We start from the raw sequence: 21567 nt of genomic DNA on the forward strand, positions 1-21567 counted from the left end.
CATCATGACAGTGTTCTGTATCAGTACATCATTTCAGGCCTGCTGCCCTCCCTGTTTAGCCAATTAAGGTCATCAGGCTTAAGGGCCACTGGTACAACAGAAACATCCCTCATGTGGACAGCTTCACCACCTTCTACAACAGAACAAATCTCTCTAAACATGACTGCCTCCATCCAAATCATGGAGGATCTTGTCTTTTATCTATTGACATTAAACTTACACTACATTGCTGCAAAGCATTCGCTGCCTGAAGGTCAGTGAATGGATATCTAAGTACTCTTCTCACAGTTTGCCCCATCATAAATATCCCACACCTGCATGCACTATTCCAGTAACAATCAAGAACAGCCATAACTGTTGCAAAACATCACCTAGATCAGTTAGCCGTCATAGTTGTCACTTGTCATCTTGTTCATGTTAAATCTGCTGTCTTATCCAGATGATGATGCTAAACTGGAAACTGTAGATTTCAGCTTTCGACACGCTCTTGGAATTTTCTCATCTTTTGGACATGCTGCTGTTTGTATCCCCTACACTGTTAGTTACGCTGCACCATCCTCCTGAAGTCAAACATGGCCTGTCTCTGCCCCTACATCATCACGCCACCAGGAGCACAATACCCAATAACCAGCATGCCATTATTACTCCAGTACTGAAAAAGAACAACTTAGAGTTGTTATAAAATAAAGTTTAAATACAGCACATAGAATGCATAAAATTAGGAGATTAAAATCAATTGTGAATGTTACAGGAAGCCTGTGGAGAGCAGCTAAAAAGCCGAGCTGCAGAGTTTGGAATGAGCTGAAGTGTCTCAGTGTTTTCTCAGGAGGCCAGTAGATAATGTGTCACAGGAGTCGAGTCGGCTTGAAATAAAGGCAGAAACTTCACTTGTTTGAAAGATTGTTGCTGCATCATATTCAGAATAAGAAGATTTTTTAAAAAATCAATGAAGCTGATGAGGTCAAACATGAAATATATTGTCTTTGAACTGTTTTCAGTTGATATTTCATATATTTCGTGTTGTATATGTCAAATACAAATGATCGCTTTCTGTTTCCACAGCATTCCTACTTTTTTGGAATCAGGGTTAAATTAGGTAATAACATGAATACTGTGAACACACAATTTCAAAAGTTTTTGTTTCACAGTTATCCATGAACAATTCAAAATAAATTCCTGCTTTGTTACCATGAACTACTTACGTGGCACACAAGACCCAAACTTGTCTGGGAACTCTGATATCAGATCATCATTGATTCTGTCCTTCATCGGTCCGAGGATGATGACAGGTCTGGCATAATTAACTGGAGGGAAAAACAAAGACTAACAGTTCAGCAACATCCATCATATGTTATGCAGGAAAGTAAATCTTAAGGTTATTTTTCATGTGTTGTGTGTGCAGGGGAGCTTTAGATCTTGTTTGTGTGCAAATGTCTATTAAAAGATATGTGTACAGTATATTTATATAACAGAAATCTGAATAACAAGTATGGATAATGAGACATGGACAAGCTGCTGAGCTGGTTCTCTCCTGTCTGTTCCAGCACAAGCAAGCAAACTACAAACTGTACAGTTCTCATCGTGTAGTATGAACACTGAAAATGTAATGTTTGGCTTGATTGGTGGAATTCAGTTCAAATATATTACGCATATATACACACATACATACATACAATCATACATATATATAACCGTCATTTATTTGTTTGAACTATCCAAAGGGTCCATGTGTACATTATAACAGTACATTAATACTCTGTGATTCACATGTTGAGGGCTGACTTTCATGACACATTTACTGGGAAGTGACCGCTTACTTTCTTGCCGCAGCACAGGTTCATATGAGAGGATCACGTCCTCTTGACTCCCTGGTGAGGAACACGGTGAAAAATATTATTGTGTTATTTGGACAAATACTCATTACTGACATAAAACACATGCCCTGTTTGGTCAGAAGCCACATGCATGGAAGCACATACAGTATCACAGAACATGATTTCTGGTCCATCTTACAGACGTAGACAGAAAGAGGCATGTTAAATAATGTTAAATAAACTGATCCCAGGGTAAATCCATATTTCAAATTGAAACAAATAAATTCATTCACTTTTAAACCTTTATTGATATTTTGACTCGGAGTTTAGTACAAAATCTCCTACATAACCAGCTGCCCAACTGAGTAAAATTTAGGAGCTCAGGAAACTTCATACAATATGGGATAATGTTTAATACAGGATTTAAAGGTACCTGGTAAAAAAGTGTGGTGATTTGAAATAGTCCCCTGAGGTTTTTGTAACATCACTGCACATACATTTAACAAATCATTTGAGTTTTTGTTGGAAGCGAGTGATGCTCTATCCCAGCTCATGATGTTAAGTGTATTCAGCATGGTTTCAGTGAGAAGTTCTAACATTAGTTTATTTGAAAAACACTTGAGATATTTCTTGTGAGTGATGGCTGCAGAAAACACAAACAAAAAAGGAATCCCTAAAGTATTTCACCTGCACAAGACAGGCCTGATGGTGCTAACCTCAGTAAGGGCTCTTGGTTCCAAAGGAATTTTTCACTTAAATCGACATGACGGTATACGCCTGCATCACAAATGACTGAAACGTTTGGTCCAACAGTAAACAACACATCACAGCAAAACTTAGAAAGCCAACAGACTAATTGTGACATGCTCCAAAAGTCTGCTTCAAACTGACATGCTCATAAACAAAGACAAAACTATTCTAGCTGTTTAAGCCGGTGTCATGCAAACATGCATTAAACTTATTAAACAACAAAGGCATCAGTAAGGGGTGTGATTATAAAAAAGGAGTTATGTCTGTTCAGCATGCCAATGTAGGTTTGGGCGGCTCCAGGAGACACAGTGTGGCCTGGAGTGCCTGCACTGCTTCACCAGGACAGGCCAAAGCTTTGGGACCATGTTTCCCATGTTTACAAGCCTGAGCTATCACAATAAGTGTATTAATGGATGTGAATTCACACCATGCAACCACAGAAAATAACAAAAACAGACTGGTTGATACTATGTAAAAGCAAGAACATAAGCTCAATTGAATCAGCTATTAATTAAAAGAGAAAACAAAACATCATCATCCTCTGACTACATTTTTGTCAAAAGCTCAATCCTAGTTCACAAAAAACAGAACAAAAGGTAAATGTTGAAAAAATCTTTACGTGACTTTAAATGCTTTTAAATATAAAAAGACTTCATCTCACCCGTTGCACTTCATAATAAGGTGGCACTTTTTACCATAAAACAACTTAAAACCTGAATGCTCATGTTGAGTTGAGTGAACCTGCTTCACCCCTTGTGAAGGTTAACACACCATCCAACAAACCCAACAAGTTCAGCATGCAAGGAGGGGTGGGGGGATAATAGAGAGATGAGAATCATTCCTGAACCAACTTACTGAATGTCTTTGTCCCATACCCATCATCACCTATCCCCAGGATGTCCTATTGGCCGTCCAAAGAGTGCCAGAACAGAAGAAAGAGAGGAAGGAGGACAGCCGCAACATAAGCAAAAGGTTCGAGGCAAGGAAAGGAGGGAGCTGTACGCCCACAGATCTGTCTCTGTCCAGACACTGAGCAGCCAGCAGGGGGCGCCAAATGTAACATGATAACATGGAGCTGGGCTGAGACCGAGCCGAAGAGCTCTCTGAAGGGAAACTGGGTCGTACAATATCACCATATGGGGACATATCACGGGAAAATGAACAGCATTGACTTGGTTTCTCTCCTGCTGACTGATCAGCACCTGAGGCAGAGTATATCTGACTGTGACACAACAGAAAGAGAAAGAAAACAAAGCCGACAGGAAATCACGAGAGGAAGCAGGAAAGGCCTCCACGAAGCCTCTGCGCCTGAAATACACCTGCGAATCCCCTGTCAGCTCTACATGTGACCGACACCGACGCTCTGCGTGGAAGAACATGTGTGTCTGCGAGCTTACTTACGGTCGGAATCACTGCCATCCTGCTCACCCTCTTTGTTCTTGTAGAATGGGAACTTTCGTGTAAAGATGAAATTCTTTTTACGTTTGTCATTGAATGACTGTGAAAGGAGAGAAAGCATGGGGCACACAGGCATATCTGTCATGTTCATGCAGACAAAACAACTGCTTGCAGAAAGTGGCACGTCAAGAAGCTCTGACAACGAGAACGGATATGTTTCTGCCAGATTCAACAGTGTTGATTATTATATTCATCGTTTCAGTCATTTATCAAGCTCTGTTTTACAGAATTTAATATCATTTATGAACAGTAACTTTAGGTTTTGAACTGTTGATCTGGCTAAAGGAGACAACGTGAGGAGTGATGGACATTACTAACTACTGTTTTCTGGCATGTTATAGAGTAAACAATTATTTACAAAAATGAATAATTTCGATTACTCAAAAATAAAAATTGTATGTTGTATCCCTAAATAATTTGACATAATATCTGAATAGATTCTATGTTGACACTAAAAGATTTGATGGAACAGCAGTTCTGCTTCTGTCCATGAGCAAAGATTGATGTGGATAAAGGTAGGGAATTTGTTTTTTTTTTTTGTTTTTTTTTTCACATTTTATTGTCTGAATTGGGAAAACTTTAGCATACGCTGCAAAAAACAATTAAACTCCCCCAAAAACTTGTGAAATCTAAAGAGTTAAAAGGTTTAAGAAATGTCTTTTCATCCATATGCAGAAATGTACCAGTTCTTCTTGATGTGCCATGGTTGCATCAGAGGTATTTAAAGTAAAAAGAAGGTGAGAAAAGAGTTACAGAGATCATGCTATGAGTAACGTAGGTGGGGTTTAGTCATAGAAAAGACTGTCATGAGCACACAAAAACACATGCAGTGATGAAAAGAAAAGATGGAACTCAACAGGACGAGACTTCATATAATGAGCATGCTGTCTGTATCATCACTTGAAGACAAACTTCTTCTTCTGTAACATGGGAGAGTCATGGTCGAGCGTGCTACCGGTCCAACAAGACACTGTTTACTCCTAAAGTTAGTTTCTTATCAAAAATCAACATTTTCCACCTGCTTCAGTGCTTTTAGCTTACAAGTTGGCAGAATACAACTTAATACTTTTTAATACAGTTGTGTAAATGAAATATTTGAATGAAAAGCAAGACATGTAGGCAAAATATGAAAAGTTATGAATGGACATGAAACTACAGTGAGAACAACAGAGCTAAAGAACACCTGACAGTGCATACTGTGTGGTTACACAGGAAGCCATACAGCCACTTAAAGATGTTTCTCACACACAGAAAGTTCAGTTAAATGTGAGCTACAATATGAATCATCAAAGGACTGCAGTGAGAGAGACTGCCACTCTGCAGCTCTCATAAAGTCACTTACCCCTTTAGAATCAAATGACCCCGGCTTGGCATTGAACTTCACAGTCTTTAGACGCGCCCGCTCTTTCCTTTCCACTCTGCCAAGCAAAGAGCCATGTCAGACATTCACCAAAGAGATGAGATGGAACCACTCACGCTGACACGATGCTGAACTACTGAAAGTTTGGGGGAGGACAAGTTTCAAACACTGTATTCTCTATGTGTTTTAAAATTTCTGTTCTCCTCAGTCATTGCATATTTGCATTGCAAATGTGTGCTTGCATATATGTCCTGGGTTCACCTTTACATTGTGAGTCAAGACATCCAGATGAAGGCAAGTGCTGATGTGCATGCTGATTTAAGTAATAATGCACCAGCCCATATTGAGTGGAGGCTTTTCATTTTTAACCATCCACTGGAGTTTCTGGAATTGAATTTCTTATGTCACACCCTGTAATGGATAGGGCCATTAAAATAGTTTTCTTCTTCTTTTTAAAATCATTCTGTTTTCCTTCCATTTCAATCACGGTGGCACTGCACTGTCATTGACTGAAGATTGTTCTTCTTTTAGGACAGTCGATATTATTCGCACCAATCACTGATGCACATGTAGAATTTCCTCAACCACAGACAGACTTCTCTCTACTGCTCACCGTCTCTTGCTGGGGATGACACCCATTTCCTCACTGTCCCCATGTGGGGTGACACGGCGGGCCTGCCACCACTCATCATCAGAGGCGTTGATGACGTGGAGGATGTCCCCGTACCTGAAGCTGAGCCCTTGGCTGGGGAGGCCACTGTCCTTTGACCTCTCATAGTCAAACAGTGCCCTATTCAGAAGAAGATCATCAGGATTAGTGCTGCAAATGCACTGAATTTCTATTTTTTTCACTGCCGCACCTCCATATAAGGTCTTTTCTAATTCGGTAGAAAGAAAGGAGAAGCACAGCTTTACCAGGTCAGAGAGAACAGTGACTGTTGGTCCATGAGGGTTTCTATAATAAGAAATACTCCTCTGTTTCAGTTACAGATGAAACAGACCTGCTTTTACAACCGAGTCCACACTCTGTGACATAAAGAAACATCATGAGCTGCATTTTCCTCTCTGTCATCGTGTGTAAAGAAGAATCAAAACCCTTCCAAGAGACGGGCTTCGTATCGTTTTGCCATGGTGTCGGGAATAAATCAGACCCTACATGGAAGATATTTGGAGCATGGATTGGTCGGCTTTTCATTTTCTGATTTTTTCTGCATTTAACTTTTACATCTAAAACTAGGGTAAAATCCAAAAAAGACTAACCTCACATAGAGCGATCTCTTTTGATTGGTTCGCAGGGATCCTGACCCAGAGCTCATACTGTGGTTCATCATCTGCTCCCGCAGGTCATGGATTTTGGCCTCAAAGCGCCCGTACTCTGCAAGACAAGATTAGAATAAATCAGGACTGACACGTCTGCATTCAGACTCCAGTACTTGCTGGGTATGAGGAGGTCAACCTAACGATGCGGCTAAAACTTAAAGTGTCCCCTATTAAGTGAAAAATGATTTATTTGATTTTTTGGTCATTCTTTGCTGGCCTGGACAGGAAAGGGGGAAGCGAGGAGATGCCATGCGGCAGAGGTCGAACCCAGGCCGCTGCGGTAAGGACGCAGCCTGGGTACACGGGACACGCGCTCTGCCAGGTGAGTTATCAGGGCAGCCCATGATTTCCTCATTATTCTCACTACAGGAAAATTAGAGGAGATGATCATAAAGACAGGAAGTGTGCTCCAGAAAAATCTGCACACAAATATGGTGCTGGATATAATTGTCATTGTGAGCTCTACACAGTGCACTGGATGCACATTTCCATTGTTTCTGTACATGAACACATACAGTATTTAGTCTTATATTGACTTTTTGCTATTTCTTTAAAATACTGTGCTCTCAGTTGGTGACATAATTTGCTGCCAATACTCTGTAGCTGTTATACTAAAACAATTCAAGCCAATATTTGTGTTTCATAGTGTCTACATCTAGATCACATTTTCCCCAGTCGTCTAGTATTAAATACCAAACTGTATGTAATGAACAGCTTTTTGACATCAATTTTGTTTTGTTAATTTTTGGACTAGCAAGTGAATGTGAGCCAACCTGACTGCGACATAGCCTGATATTCATATATTCATATTAATATATAATTAACACCTTAACACATGAAGGAAATGATTACCGAGAGAATAGTTAGAATACATCTTAATATGTTGGAGGCGAGCCTGTGTAGCTGTATTCACAGGCGTCTACCAATCGACTGAGAATACACAAACCTACACATCATTTAGTGCGACCCATCAGGATTTCCAGTCAGTGACGTCTGAGACCATGGACTGAAACGCTCTTGGCAAAGTAAAAGAGGATGTCAGGATGTGAAAACCCGTCCCTCCATTGACAAGTATGCTTTTCCTGACAGTGCAGTTACTAAGAGGATGGAAAAACTGATAACTCGAGGCATGGCTGGCTAATCTGTCACTTACAGAAGATCAGCCAGTAAGAGACGTGACATGTTCAGTCATGACACAACCAACCACCGACCGCACAACCTGTGATCCAGCAAGAAAAGATAAGAGATATATACTGTAAATATAGAGAAAACCTGTTTTCCAGCTATGACTGCCACACTTCCATCAAACTCTTTCATGCTTCCTCTGATACTGATGTGCCTCTTCATCACCCAGAGTTACTGAAGAGATCACAAGGCTGAGCATACACATGTGAGTGAAGGCAGCTCAGATGAGATTCCCTTTCATACTGGATAAGCATCAACAACAAATGTAAAATGACACGCTAACTTTAGAAACAGAAAGTTCTACACGATTTACTTTAAACGTATCTTCCTCTCATTTTTTATGCCTGTCTTCCTCTAAAATCTCACATACCTGTCTGCATGTTCACTTTGATGTTACATCCTCTGCTGCGGTCATCTCTTTCTTATATTGTGCTCCTTCCCTCTGCTCTCTACATGCAGTCCAATTCTGTGCCGAGTGCAGCGCTAAGTAGAGAGAGGGAAACACCTCTATCTCTCCTGTGGCTGCTCGTAAGCAGCACAGAGGCGGAGACAAGTGCAGATGGATGCACCGAGCAGCAGAACTGTTTTTAAAGCAATCCATGTTTGCTTTACAACTCTAAGATCTACTAGACAACTCCCTCCCTTGTACTGCATGTATATCTGATCATGCATAAACACTTATACCATAAAGTGACATATTAAAAAGGAAGTTCCTAGTTTTCTGATGATATGAGGAACAAGCATCCAAAAAAACTATCTGGCCCTGAACACGTCACGAGACTCACCTGTCTGTTTTCCTTGTACCTGTTGGGCTTGTTTTGCAACTAGATACTGTTCATCACCTCACAGGCAGTTAATGTCATTTGAACACATCTGGAGCATCTGTATTTTATGAATTTGTAAAGGTCCAGGAGTACTGCGAGTGTGGTATTGAAATCTTAGCACCTAGAAGCCTGTCTGCTTCTTCCTGTGAAGGCAGCAGTCTCAATAACTCTAACACGGGTGTGAACAACTTTTTAAATTAACATTCAGCAGGCTGCTTACGTTTACCACTTGCAAAGCACAATAATGTACATTATGCTTGGGTTAATTTGTTGAGGCTATGTTATTCACTCCTGACACCTCTGACTCCACCCCAATACAATGGAAGTGAATAGGATTTCATTTTTGGATTCACAGTAATGACAACTTACATGTGTTAAAACAGCAAAAAAAAACAAACAAAAAAAAAACCCAGCAGTGCCTCTTTCCAGACACAACATCCTGGGTACTCTGGACACTAAGAGTTTTTACTATAATCTACCTTTGGAAAACAGATGAACAGATTAAACACAGGTAATGTAATGAAACAAAGTATCTGTGTCTGCATATACTGATAATAACCTCCTGAAAGACAGCATACCTAAAACGAGCACACAAGTTTAAATACATCATCAAAGAGGAAGAAGAAAGGGCAGTGAGGGGTCACGACCTGGGAACACAGGAACAAACGGTACAGTCAGGAGGGTTTAAAAAGTGCACTGCAGTGGAGGAGTGAGAGTCAAACAGGCTGGGAGAGGACAGGATGAGGTGTGCGTCACTGTGTCAAATGCTTGGTGAAGAGGAGAGAACAGGCTGTCTGTGATCACATTCACTCAGAGGCTCTCACGTAGCTGAGCCCTGGTGAATGCCGCTAAAGCTAAGAGCAGCCACAGGTGCCAACGGCACAAACCTGGTGCAGGAGAGTGGGCCCGTCGCGGTGAGCATAGAGCAAGTTCTGATGGGTAAGAAGAGAAAGCAGTTGTTAGTCCCAGAGGGCTTTAGAGACCAGTTAGTCAGCAAGACCCAGCATTAAGATGTCACATCAGACGGGAACCAGGCCACGGGTTGGATAAGTGAGATGGGATCATTCGATAAAACAGATTTGTTATTCATCCCAATACTAAGACTCTTGATTACAGAGGACTTCAGATTGAGCCTGACGCTTCTCCACTGATCTTTGCCACTCTACTGGAGAGTCTCCAGCGAGACGGGGCAAAGTCAGCCTGAGTTTCTGGACTATGAAATTTGCATCAGCTCTCAAGATCTTAAAAAATCTCATGTTTGAGAAGCAAAAGCAATCTAAGGCCAAGACCATTAGCTCGGGCCTGACTGATGATCTCAGCATAAATGAAGAAATGCATAAAGAAACCACAACTCAACATGTGAAGCCTTTGACTTTCTGAATGTTAGACAATAACCTTGATATACATACTTTTTCTTGGTATAAGGGTCTGGATAGTTTTTGAGTTTGACACCTCTGAGACACTGAGAGGTCTCTGACCATGAGTCATTGTCTCTACAGCCCTCGAGTAGATACTGCTGCAGCTGACCTTAATCAGAGGAGGCATGTCACCAGTCAAAGATGTCTGATCCACTACATGTTAACTTAGAGAAGGCTGGCAGACAGTCTTTGGTAGATGTGAATTAGCATGACCATGCTCTGTATGGGTTATTACAATTTACATGCTCATGGTACAGGACAAAAAAACACCCACAAACAAATTTCAGACGAGTGGAACATTGTTCAGTGAATAAGATGATGCCATAACTTCGTTTTCCAAACCCCCTTTCAGACTTACAACTTTGTGCAGTTGGACTAGTTTCAGCAAAGACTGCACTTAATGTATGGCAAATAACTGCACAATTTAAAGATGGTAAAGGAAGAGAGAAAATTCATGTAATTATCATTATGCTGCACATATCTGAACCCCTAATCAGCTCCATCATCATACCACTCATTACAGTGGCAGACTTAAGCCTTTTTCAGGTATCTTAAAATTCATCGTGCCGATCTGAACACCTCGTGCAGCTGATGGACGCTTTCACTGAGGCTCATGGAGCTCTTATTCTGAAAGTGAAATCTGACAGAAGAAGTTCAGTTGAAGTGTCATCTTAGCTCAAATCTCATCATGAGACAGCCATAAATGAGTCCAGTGAGTGCTTGCAGTCTCGTGTGGTGTAATGGAGGGACAAAACCTTGGGATTTGAAAATGTCAAACCAAACATGAAATGAGAAGTGAGTGACCTTGCATCATTTCCCAGTTTAAGCTCTAAGTTGGTGCAGTTGTTTGGCGAGATTCAAACCAGTGAAGACCTCTCTTTCTCTGAACTCCACAGACACGATGTTTCTCAGGCTACGTAAGTCCCACCATCTCTGTTAAGGCACTGATTGGTGAAGCTGTCACAACATGGACAAATCCACAAAGGATGGCTTTCCACAGTACACTATGGAGGCATCACAATATTCTACACGCTCTTACACTGTTGAGAAACTGTGTACGGGCTGTCTTATAGTGTGGTCATTGTGGGATGCTTTTATTGTGACTTTAATTCTTGGAAGGGTTTGGTGGCGATGTGTTAGCACATTACAGTTAGCTATGAAACGTAAGGTGAGCCATCATTTGGCCTGATTCTGACCCAATCACTCGGCAGGCACAGGGGAAGTACCTGAGCACCGTCCTGTGTATGACTGTGCTGCTTAGCGGGACATTCATCCCACAGGGTCCCTGGCTGACTCACCTTCAGGTCTGTACTGGGCAATGATGGTGACCACCTGTCCAGCTCCCTTCAGCGCCGCCGCTGCTTGCTCATGTGTCGCTCCTCGTAGGTCGATGCCATTTACCTGGTTTAACAACAAGGAACATCCACAGGATCATTTTTGAGGAATTTCTGTTTTATTGGACACGTTACAATGACCTGCAACACAAATGAGCCTCACTTTATTCCGCACCTGTGCAATTAAATGGCATGCTTTAAATGGACACCAAAGGCACATATTAATTTTATTTTTTTAATTCTATTTTATATTGACTTAGCGTATTTATTCATTGCCCTTTGCATCTTTCATCTTTCTCACACGATCACAATCAGATTATCTTCCATATAATGTGACGCTCCACTTAATTCACATTAAAATGGTCATCTCAGGGAGGAAAATGTAAGCAAGTCTCTGTTCCTGTGTTGCTTTTATCGAGAAGATTAACACAGTTTTACATTTCTGTCTCTGACACTCCCTTCACAGTTTGTGCGCTGTCCTTCAGTGTTAGATCAACTGTGGCAGTGGCAACAGACCAAAGAGCCTCAGGTGCAAGTGCAAAAAATCCACATTGCATATGTACACATAGTGTGCAGAGATTGAAGAATGTATGGCCAATAAGTGGGGGGAGACAGAGGAAGTTATTGTTAGATTTCAAAACCAGGCCACTGTTGGAATATCAACTGTCTGCTTTCATCAAGGTAGATCGAGGTGCTGATTGGACGCAAATTAACAGCCAGACAGTGCCATTTGATTCAACGATCTGCAGGCTACACAACGCCATTACACTACAATGAGAGGAGGCAGTGTAATCTGTTGCACAGTGTGGCATTAGTGTGGGAGGCAAACTGCTACAATTAATTATAATGAGGCAGAACAATCACTTCCTCCTGGAAAGCTGTGTAGTCTGTTCATCATCTCAGTCAGTCATCATGCATACATTCATTTTTCCTATTTCTTATACGGCTCTCGTGCTGTAAGCAAACTATGCAGGATGTGTTTTAAACCTTAGATTGTAGAGCCAGTGCTTTAACAGGAGTAGATGATGACTAAGCCATGAAATATACACCTACACCTTAGGTTAACACCTACTACAGAGTGCAAACTTCACAGAAAAAAGTCATCTCTGCTGTACACTTACAGCAGTCCTTCAAGTTAATGTCAGCTGGATTTTCAAATGTTGGCGTGAGCAAGCCGGGTCGTATCAGTCACGACGCATCTCACTCTCATTTTACATGATGAAAATCTCCCCAGGTAAGATAGAAAAACACCACATCATTCTACATGAGTCTTCCAGTGTGTGTGATCACACTGCTCTGGAGTACAGAGAGCAGGCACTTCCTCAGAAGAAAACACAATCGAATGAGTAGAATGTGAACACTCAGCTTTGAAAAGGTCAAAACTGTGAGGACTGTAAAGTATATTCTTGTTAGCTGTGGACAGGTTTCGAAATATCTGGACTCCATGACTCATTTCACTCAGAATATGAAGTGTTTGGTTCGCAAACCTCGTAGAGACTTCTGATTAGTCTTTGGTGATCTGAATCTATCTTTTTTCCTTTGAATGCACAGCAGCGAATGCTAACTGTTGCATGCTTGTCACTCAGTAGAGAGTCTGCTACACCTCCTGTATATACTGACATTTGGCCCAGACAAGCTGGATGACCACCAGTCTGAATCCTGCAACTACATCTCCTCCTCATCATCGATAAATTCATTGACTCTTTTTTTCAATTAAATTGTCAGAAGATAGTGAAAATGTTTGTAACCTTTTCTCTCTTGTTCAACCAACAGTCAAAAACCCAAACCCATTCAATTCACAGTGGTGTAAAACAAAGAAGCAAGTCATTTCAGAAACTTGAACTTTCTGATTGACTGAAATTACTTAAAGCATTGATTACCTATCAGAGTTGATACACTGATTCATTTTCTGTTCAGCTAACTGGGTGATCAACTAATTGATAAATTGATTATTTGTTTTAATACTGTGGATTCATAGGCGTGTCAGAGAGGGGACATGTAGCATTATGGCACACAGGTCACAGGTGACAGCTGATATACGTAGTATTAGAATTAACTCATAAAGATCACCCACAGTTCATACACCAGTTATTTCTCTAACTCGATGGGCCACACACTAGCAGGATAAATCCATAAGAGGACAGAATGGTGCAGGAGACTAATTTAGTCTACATAACCATGTTGATTCCAGAAAGTGAAAAAGTCACTACTGGTCTGGGACAATCTAGACCTTACCCACCTTCATTTAACAACTGCTTCTGTTTGTTTGGACTAAAGGGTGAGAGAGGCTTAAACCCACGGAAAAGCACCGATAGTGATGTTTAAAGCTAAAAGGGTGCAACGTCAGAATGGCTCTGAATGGAACATAATGCCATTTCTGGAGCTGAGAAGCACACCATTCAACATGGCCAGTGTAAAATAAACTTACTGGTAAATACCACAGACACACTACACTTCTCTGTAGTAACACTGGAGAAATGCTGCAGGAACTAAAAAAAAGGACTAGGCTGTTAGTGTTTGGCCTGGAAAATGAATCTAGGCCAGTGGGACTATTACACTCTCTATTAATATACTGGGAACACTAAGGTTTGGCAAGAGTCGACCATTTTAAGTACAACCCAGCTGCCCAGTCTTTGTTCAATCTCTGTACCTGTTACATTTATCATGTAACAGGTGAGGAGATTTTTTACATTTGAATGTAACGAGCTTCTATTTTGAGTTATCAAAAGCTACCGTACTTATTTCAACACATGAGACAAAACGTGACTTGAAATCTCTCTGAATGTGTGTCTTGTATCTGTGTAATCAGGCTGAGGTGGCTCACTCACCGATAGGATCTGGTCACCTCGCCTCAGCTCTCCACTCAGGTCAGCGGGCCCTCCTGCCAGGATGAAGGAGACAAAGATGCCCTCGCCATCTTCGCCGCCCACAATGTTGAAGCCCAGGCCCGTGGAGCCTTTGTGAAGCACGACCTTCCTGGGTTCCCTGTACAGACAGTTCAGATAGTACATGAGCTCCGGAGAGTCAGTGGGTTTCAGCATCTTCAGCTTGGGTGATGGAGGACAGAGAGGTGGACGACAATCGCACGGTACGTCGACAAAAGCCTCAGTGATGCTTTGCTCAGGCAACGGCGCTCAAAGACTACTGGAGCTCCACAGGGATACGGTGCTCTACTTAGGATCACTTGTCCCCAATTCAGTTCTGACGGAAAAGGAAGCTCGTCACATGCTAGCACACACACTGGTTTGCTTTCTGCCTCTCTCTCACACATGCACACACACCAGAATACATGCATGGGATGTGTACAAACATGTACTGAAGGATGCTAGGTCCCGATAGGGTTTTTGAAGTATTTTCAGGGCACAAACTCAAAAAGAAACATACTGTGCTTTAGGCCACAGACTCAAGGCATCCCATATGAAAAGTTCTTGTTGTTTAGCACTGAAGAAGCACCTACAGTGTACATGCTGAGGCAATGGAAGAAGAGAAATCTGCAGTGTGATGACAGCGGTCATTCTTCCACACAGTCAAAAATTAACACTATCCGGCAAACTAAACACCACTCAAATCAAACTAGACATTTTGTTATTTGCCCATCGTATTTATTATGAAGTGACATCCGACATATCTAGAAAGCCTTCCACAGGACAACCAAGCACAGAAATGTCATCATGAATATTAAGCAGCATACTGCCATCTGCAGGCCAATCCATAAACTACAGGAGCATGAAGAAGCAGAGACGCATTGTTGATCACTTAAAGCTGTTTTCTCAACAGCAAAGCTGTTGGGTACTTGCTTATTGTCTCTTGTTCTTCAGAGGTACCAATTATGTGTCCTCTGTGGTCCACCCAACTGAGTCAGTGACAGCGTTTCACTGTGAAGAAAGCCAGCCTCCTATTTGTCATTTAAAGACATGTCAGATTGCCCTGAATGCTTGTGGTTTTAACTTGATTAAACGTGTTTTATGTTAAACTGTAACATATCTTGTAGTTAGTGACAGCACCATTTCCATGAATTCTAAACTTAACAATAGCCAGAATAAAATTAGCCCCAACAACAGGCTGATTTGCATACATACAGGAAATTCAAATGGAGCACAGATACCCTGATTCCAATCTTCCCTCTATCTTCTCAACTGTCTTTGTGACCCTGTAAGTTCTTTGCCAATAAATTCTGATCATGCAGTGATGCAGTTCCGATGGCCTACAGAATGAATTGGCATTTTGTCTAAGTTATAAATAGCTAAGACTTTGCATGAATGATTCCTTTATCTGGCCTACAGCTTCTGCAAAGAGCAGAGAAGACATAATGTGGAGAGCATTGTTTCTTCTTCATATGTATATCACACTGTCTATGCAATAAAGACTATCATAGTCTATGATCATTCAAACGAAAACGAGCTTTCAGTAGTTTATTTCCGGTTTCTTATTATAGCTGACACTTAATCAACCCCCCACCGTAAATACTTGATTAATCATGGAACATTTTAAACATGAATAATAGGTTACAATAAGTGAACGACATTTGAAAAACAACAGTTAACGTCAGTGGTTCAACTTCATCTTGTTCCTGACACTTTGGTTATCAGAAAAAAATCTCTGCACTGCATCTGCACCAAATATATGAACTCAAGAGTAAACCTAAGCTATGGACCAGATACAACTGGATGATGGTTGGAAACAACTGAACCAAAATGAAGGTATTGTCCTGAATCAAATCAGATTGTTTCCCAAGGAAAAAGTTAGACTGAGCTCTCAAGTTTGTAAAAACTAGTCTTCTGAGCACAAAGAGTAGTGAAGCCATCGTATAAAATGAGGCCAACTCTCTCTAGTTCATACAAACAGTCCAGCATGGACATGCACATCACAACCTGCAAAAACTGTACAATCTGCACATCATACCACATCATATCCACCGTCTGTTCTCACACTCTGCATTCAGATAAGGAGAAACAACAAGAATCTGAATATCATGTGGCCATATGGAGCCACAGCATTTTCTTCTCTCATTTCTATAATTTTATAATCGTTGTTTGAAAAGTGACAAGAAGTGGAGACTGTGACGTTCTTTAAACAACAGCATTGTTGCCTCTCTGCAGTAAACTCCTGGCTCTTTTGCCGTGTGGCAAACTGACAGGTGATGGTTCCTTGGATTGATAAAACCGTATAAAACAGGACTGAAACACCTGTGTTTTACATCACTGTCAGACAGATCATGACATATATATCAGTTCATGTCAGCTATTAGCAGGTTTCTATGAGTTAATCTTTGATCACACGTTTAGCCCCATGAACATAGAAACATATAATCTATATCAAATATAATACATCAAATATTGTGTTGTATATTATATATATATTGTATATTAATTAATCAAAATTAAATCAAACCATAGCAGAGTAGGTCAGCTTTACATATCGTGTTAAACTCCCAGAGCATTCATTAAAATCTTATCTGCTGCACATACTGATTAAATAAAAAAAAAAAAAAAGTATTAGAAGAATAGTGACAGACTCCAGCTGAAAAAAACAAGCACTATTTCTAAAGGGATGGATGGTCCTGCATTACAAAACTCTACTATCTAAAGAAGAGGTGGCTGCTCATCTAATTTAACACTACAGTTCATTTTAAGCTCTGCTAGGCTTTGCCAAGAACTGAGCTCGGCTGCTGAATGACTCAATCTTAAAGCTGTCAATACTGGCTCCTTATTTCATGACTGTTCACTGCACCTCTGGTTGCCCACAGTCCCAGAGATGTGATTCACTGTATATTGGATCAGTCATAGGAAAAATGCACTTATAACTCATTTTTACTCCGTTCACTTGAGACTGGAATAAATCTGTGAAGGAACTGTGCTACCATGGCAACAGCAGGAAAAGTATCAGATGATTTCAAAAGCATAAAGTTAAGTCAAAAGTATATTTTGTTCAATTCTCACATGCAGAGCAATAGAAATGGGTTTGGGTATGGCAGGCAGGAACATGCTGACACACACACACACACACACAGACACACATACACACACAAACACACACACACACACACACACACACACACACACTCACTCACTCACTTACTCACTCACTCACTCACTAATTGATGTATTAAGTTATATGTTATACAACACTAAACAGCATTATTTCATTCTTAATCAAAGACATTATTGTGAATGCATGTACAACACAGACAGGTAGCAGGTGGTTAGGTTTAAGCACTGGCAGGAGGTCAAAGGTCAGGCTTGAAACAATCAGGTTAGTAAAAGTGTCTGACTACAACAAGCAAGGTCACTTGTCACCCTGGCAGCATGCAACAGCCTCTGCAGTGGCGCATTTTTGACCAAACCAATCCTTGACTTTCCATTTCCATTTGACTAAGATGCTCTCTGCCTCCCTCGTTCACATCTCCTCCTCACATCTTAGTTCTAACAATCAGGGAAGCGAGACAGAGACACAAGGGTGGAGGGACTGTATTCACTGGTACGTCCTTGCTCACTCCAACGTCAATACTCGTGGTGAACAGCATTTCATCTGTCCTGTGATGTTTAGAAATGACTCACAGTTTAAATTGCACCGATAGACAATTAAAATCTTAATTACTTAAAGAACAGAACAGACACGAGGGAACAATAAAATTAGCTAGAAATGCACAAAATACTTTTCAGGCTCAGATATTGTAGGATCACTATCATCGACTGTGCAGCTGCAGACAAATATTTGGACTTTATTTTCCTGAATGAGTCAAGATGCACTTGAAATGGAAAATGTGAATAAAAGCTGTTCTTGTTCGCCATGTCTCCAGTACTGCAACTGTAATGCAGCTGTATAATTAAAATCCAATTATACAATAAACATTATTCTGAAATAGACCCTCTGCAAAATGAGTTCTTTTACATGTGGTACTTTAAGTATTCATATGCTCAAACTGTACTTTTTTGAAGTAACATGCATGACTTTTACTTGTAACAGAGTATTTCTACACTGTGGTATCGCTACTTTTACTTACTGTAAATAAAAGACCTGAGTACTTCTTCCAGCATGGATAAAACTGGCAATGTGTTGGTGGTAGATAAGGCTAGGAGGCTCCTGCTAATTCAGAGCCCTGAAGAGAGAGAAGGAAATGGAGGGAAGACAGGCATGCTAGCTTGAGACTTGAGAAAACAACACCAAGACATGGTGGCTGGGGGCTCGAAGGAGGGAGCGAGCAACTGAATGCATTAGAGAAAAGCAGGTGGTTATAGAAGATGATATGGTGACATGGCATGCTATTTACTCGGTGGGATGGGACACAGTGGCAGAGCACAGGGTGGTGGTGGTGGTGGTGGTGGTGGAAAGTACCTGGTGATGTCCGAGTCAGGGAACAGGCTTAAGTGATAGTTTGGGAGGGGAGCGGAGTGGAGGAGGCTTTTGTCGCACTCCACTGGGGAATAGTGTCGGGGGGAGGGTGCTTTTTCACATAGTTTGTTCACAGTGCTGTAAACTGGCTCAGGAGGCCTACAGTGGAGTGAGAGACAAGAGCAGAGAGGTTAGTGTCCAGAGACAGAGGTGTGGATGAAGACTCAGGGATAAACGAAGACGATGGCACACAGATAAGAATAGAAGACATAAAGCGGTATGAGCCATGGCAGAGAGAGGAGGAAGTACTGCTGAATATGGTGGAAACTGATTTGGTTCTTGCTTGTCAAACTTCAAAAGAGGGAGAGTTGGCATGCCTTAAAAAGAAAAGGCTAACTCATTTCCTGTCATAATCAGTATCATTATATATGATACATATCCAACATGATTACTGAACAACCAGTCATGCTGAAATTATGGTCTGTTGCTAACAATTATTTTCATTATTGACTGATCTGTCTGAATTAATTGTTCAGTCTATTAAATCAGAAATTGCTGAAAATGCTCAGGACAGTTTCCCCGAGCCTGAAGTGATGTCCTCAAAAAGCTTGTTTTTGTCTGACCACCAATCTAAAACTCAACAATATTCAACTGACAAAAAAGAGAGAGAGAGAGAGAGAGAAAGGCAGAGGATCAGAGGATCAGAAGAAGAACATTTGAGCTGGAGACAAAGAATGTTTGTCATTCTTTGATCAGTGACTATGAATGACATGAGACAGGAAATGAAAATGAGAACAATTGTGAACAATTCATGTCCAGGCACTGATTAGTCGACAACTGTAGCTGTTTCAGCACTTGCTGACATGGTTATTCATAAAACTACTGTTACATGTGGTCGTGGTATTAAAAAAGCCTAAATGATCAGTTTTAAGGAAACTCATTTATGTTATTAAATGTATGCAGCAAGCAGATCCAAGAGCTCTTAAAAGCATGTACTTTCATGTAAGCATATTGTTAATTACCTGTGATGACTCAATATATACTGTATGTGCATGTTAAAGCTAAATTCTGTCACTGTGCCGAATGAGATAAATGAGCTAATTATAGATGCTAAAACATTTGCTAAATGCCAAAGCATTTATGTATAGCTTAAGTTTGCTAACATTAGCCACTATAAGCTAATGATACGAGACCAAGTAAGACTGTAGCAACAAAAACCATGAGCACATTGGGTCGGGCGAGGGTTTCGTTGCTATCAATTCAGCTCTTATTTGCAAGACAAGGATAATGTTATTTCTTCATTCAAATGTTTTATTCTCGTTTTAATGCCTTGGCATTTTCCCCAGACAAAGCAATTTATTGACCACACCCTTTAAGAACAGACTTTCAACTTCTTCACTGGTGGTCAACTTATTTGGACAGGTTGTACTTTGCAGTATTTTGTACAAAATAACGATGCATGCTAATAAACTAAAGGTTGCACTCATGTATATTTTAAACGATAGAAAGGTTATCTGTGAGGGGAGCAATTTAAGCAGAAACATTCAGCAGTACCTCAGAATTTCTTCACAACATTTAATCAGGCATCCAGACCAAAACGAAAAGGGGCTCATGCTTAAAAAAAAGTGCATCATGTAACTTCTATTCCAAACGACCGAGTGACAAAACATGCAAGAACATGCAGCAGGCGACTGACCACGCTAGAGAGCTCACCTCAACTGGAAGTGCTGGGAATCAAACCTGTGACCCTCCCCGTCATCTAGCGAGGGATTTCTAATAGGATGGAAAAAGTAAACTTTTGATCACCAACCAATGATAACCATATTTTATCATAAAAATTCTATTAACATTCACACAGCTGTTTTTTCCATACATTAACACACTGGTCAAAGAAACACTTGGATGCATGCTACACATAAGAAAATGAGACAACTGAAAATGGAAAAAGCCATGTCCTGAAGGTACTGAAGTGAACGTCCATGTCAGGGATTTATAGAGTCATCGACAGCATCATTATGAAACATCAAAGTGTGCCAGCTCATGCACAGTTTCCTGCATGAGGAGGCAGTGCTACTCTGCTGCACACTCACTGCAAATTCATATCGTTGGCCAAACACTGTTCAGTGAACACTCGGTGTGTGCATGTGTGCTGTTTGTGGATTGGAGTGTGTTAACTGGAGCATGCAGTGCAGTATGTGATTAGAAAGGAGTAATTATGCATAATGTGTGTGTTTGAGACACTCGTGATGTGAGGGTAGCAGTCATACTACTGCAGACAAGATTAGAGTAGACAGATACTCTATACTGTAGGTCTTGCCTACACAGTAGCTCATATAATTGTGCACACGCACACACGTACGCACACACACGTACGCACACATGCACACGCACACACACACGCACGCACGCACACACACACACAGTGTTGCATGGACTAGACTCGTGATGACTGTTGGCCTGCCTTGAGCATACTGCCACCTACACAGTTCTCTCTTCCTCATCCATCTCCTGCTTTCTCCCTCTTTCTGACCACCTGTTGCATCCTGTTCAAACATGGACACATCTGCACAAAGCAACTCTGTCCCCTCTGACTGTGGCTGAGGAAAGAAATGTAGCCCTAAATCTCGCTGGTATCATCATAATAACAACTACATCAAATCACACAGTACAGTCCTTCTTCATGGAGGAGATCAGCTGTCATAATTAAAATGAAAAAGATTGAATTAAAAAAAATAATTATTTTATTACACTACAAGGACTAATCAGGTCATA

General features: G+C 40.9%; 1 protein-coding gene across 1 annotated transcript in view; it reads right to left on the reverse strand.

The window, feature by feature from the left end:
• The window catches only part of dlg2 (discs, large homolog 2 (Drosophila)), a 190462-nt gene that overhangs the window by 4934 nt on the left and 163961 nt on the right, over positions 1-21567 (reverse strand). Inside the window, exons 15-25 of the mRNA XM_041952695.1 lie at positions 20509-20568; positions 18799-18954; positions 14292-14448; positions 11428-11530; positions 9599-9643; positions 6643-6757; positions 5996-6172; positions 5365-5440; positions 3966-4062; positions 1818-1868; positions 1203-1304 (exon numbers count right to left, since the gene is read on the reverse strand). Of these exons, the coding sequence (XP_041808629.1) occupies positions 1203-1304; positions 1818-1868; positions 3966-4062; positions 5365-5440; positions 5996-6172; positions 6643-6757; positions 9599-9643; positions 11428-11530; positions 14292-14448; positions 18799-18954; positions 20509-20568 (1139 nt within the window). The remainder of the gene's footprint in view (positions 1-1202; positions 1305-1817; positions 1869-3965; positions 4063-5364; positions 5441-5995; positions 6173-6642; positions 6758-9598; positions 9644-11427; positions 11531-14291; positions 14449-18798; positions 18955-20508; positions 20569-21567) is intronic.

This window comes from Chelmon rostratus, chromosome 14, assembly GCF_017976325.1.
Source record: "Chelmon rostratus isolate fCheRos1 chromosome 14, fCheRos1.pri, whole genome shotgun sequence".
NCBI lineage: Eukaryota > Metazoa > Chordata > Actinopteri > Chaetodontiformes > Chaetodontidae > Chelmon > Chelmon rostratus.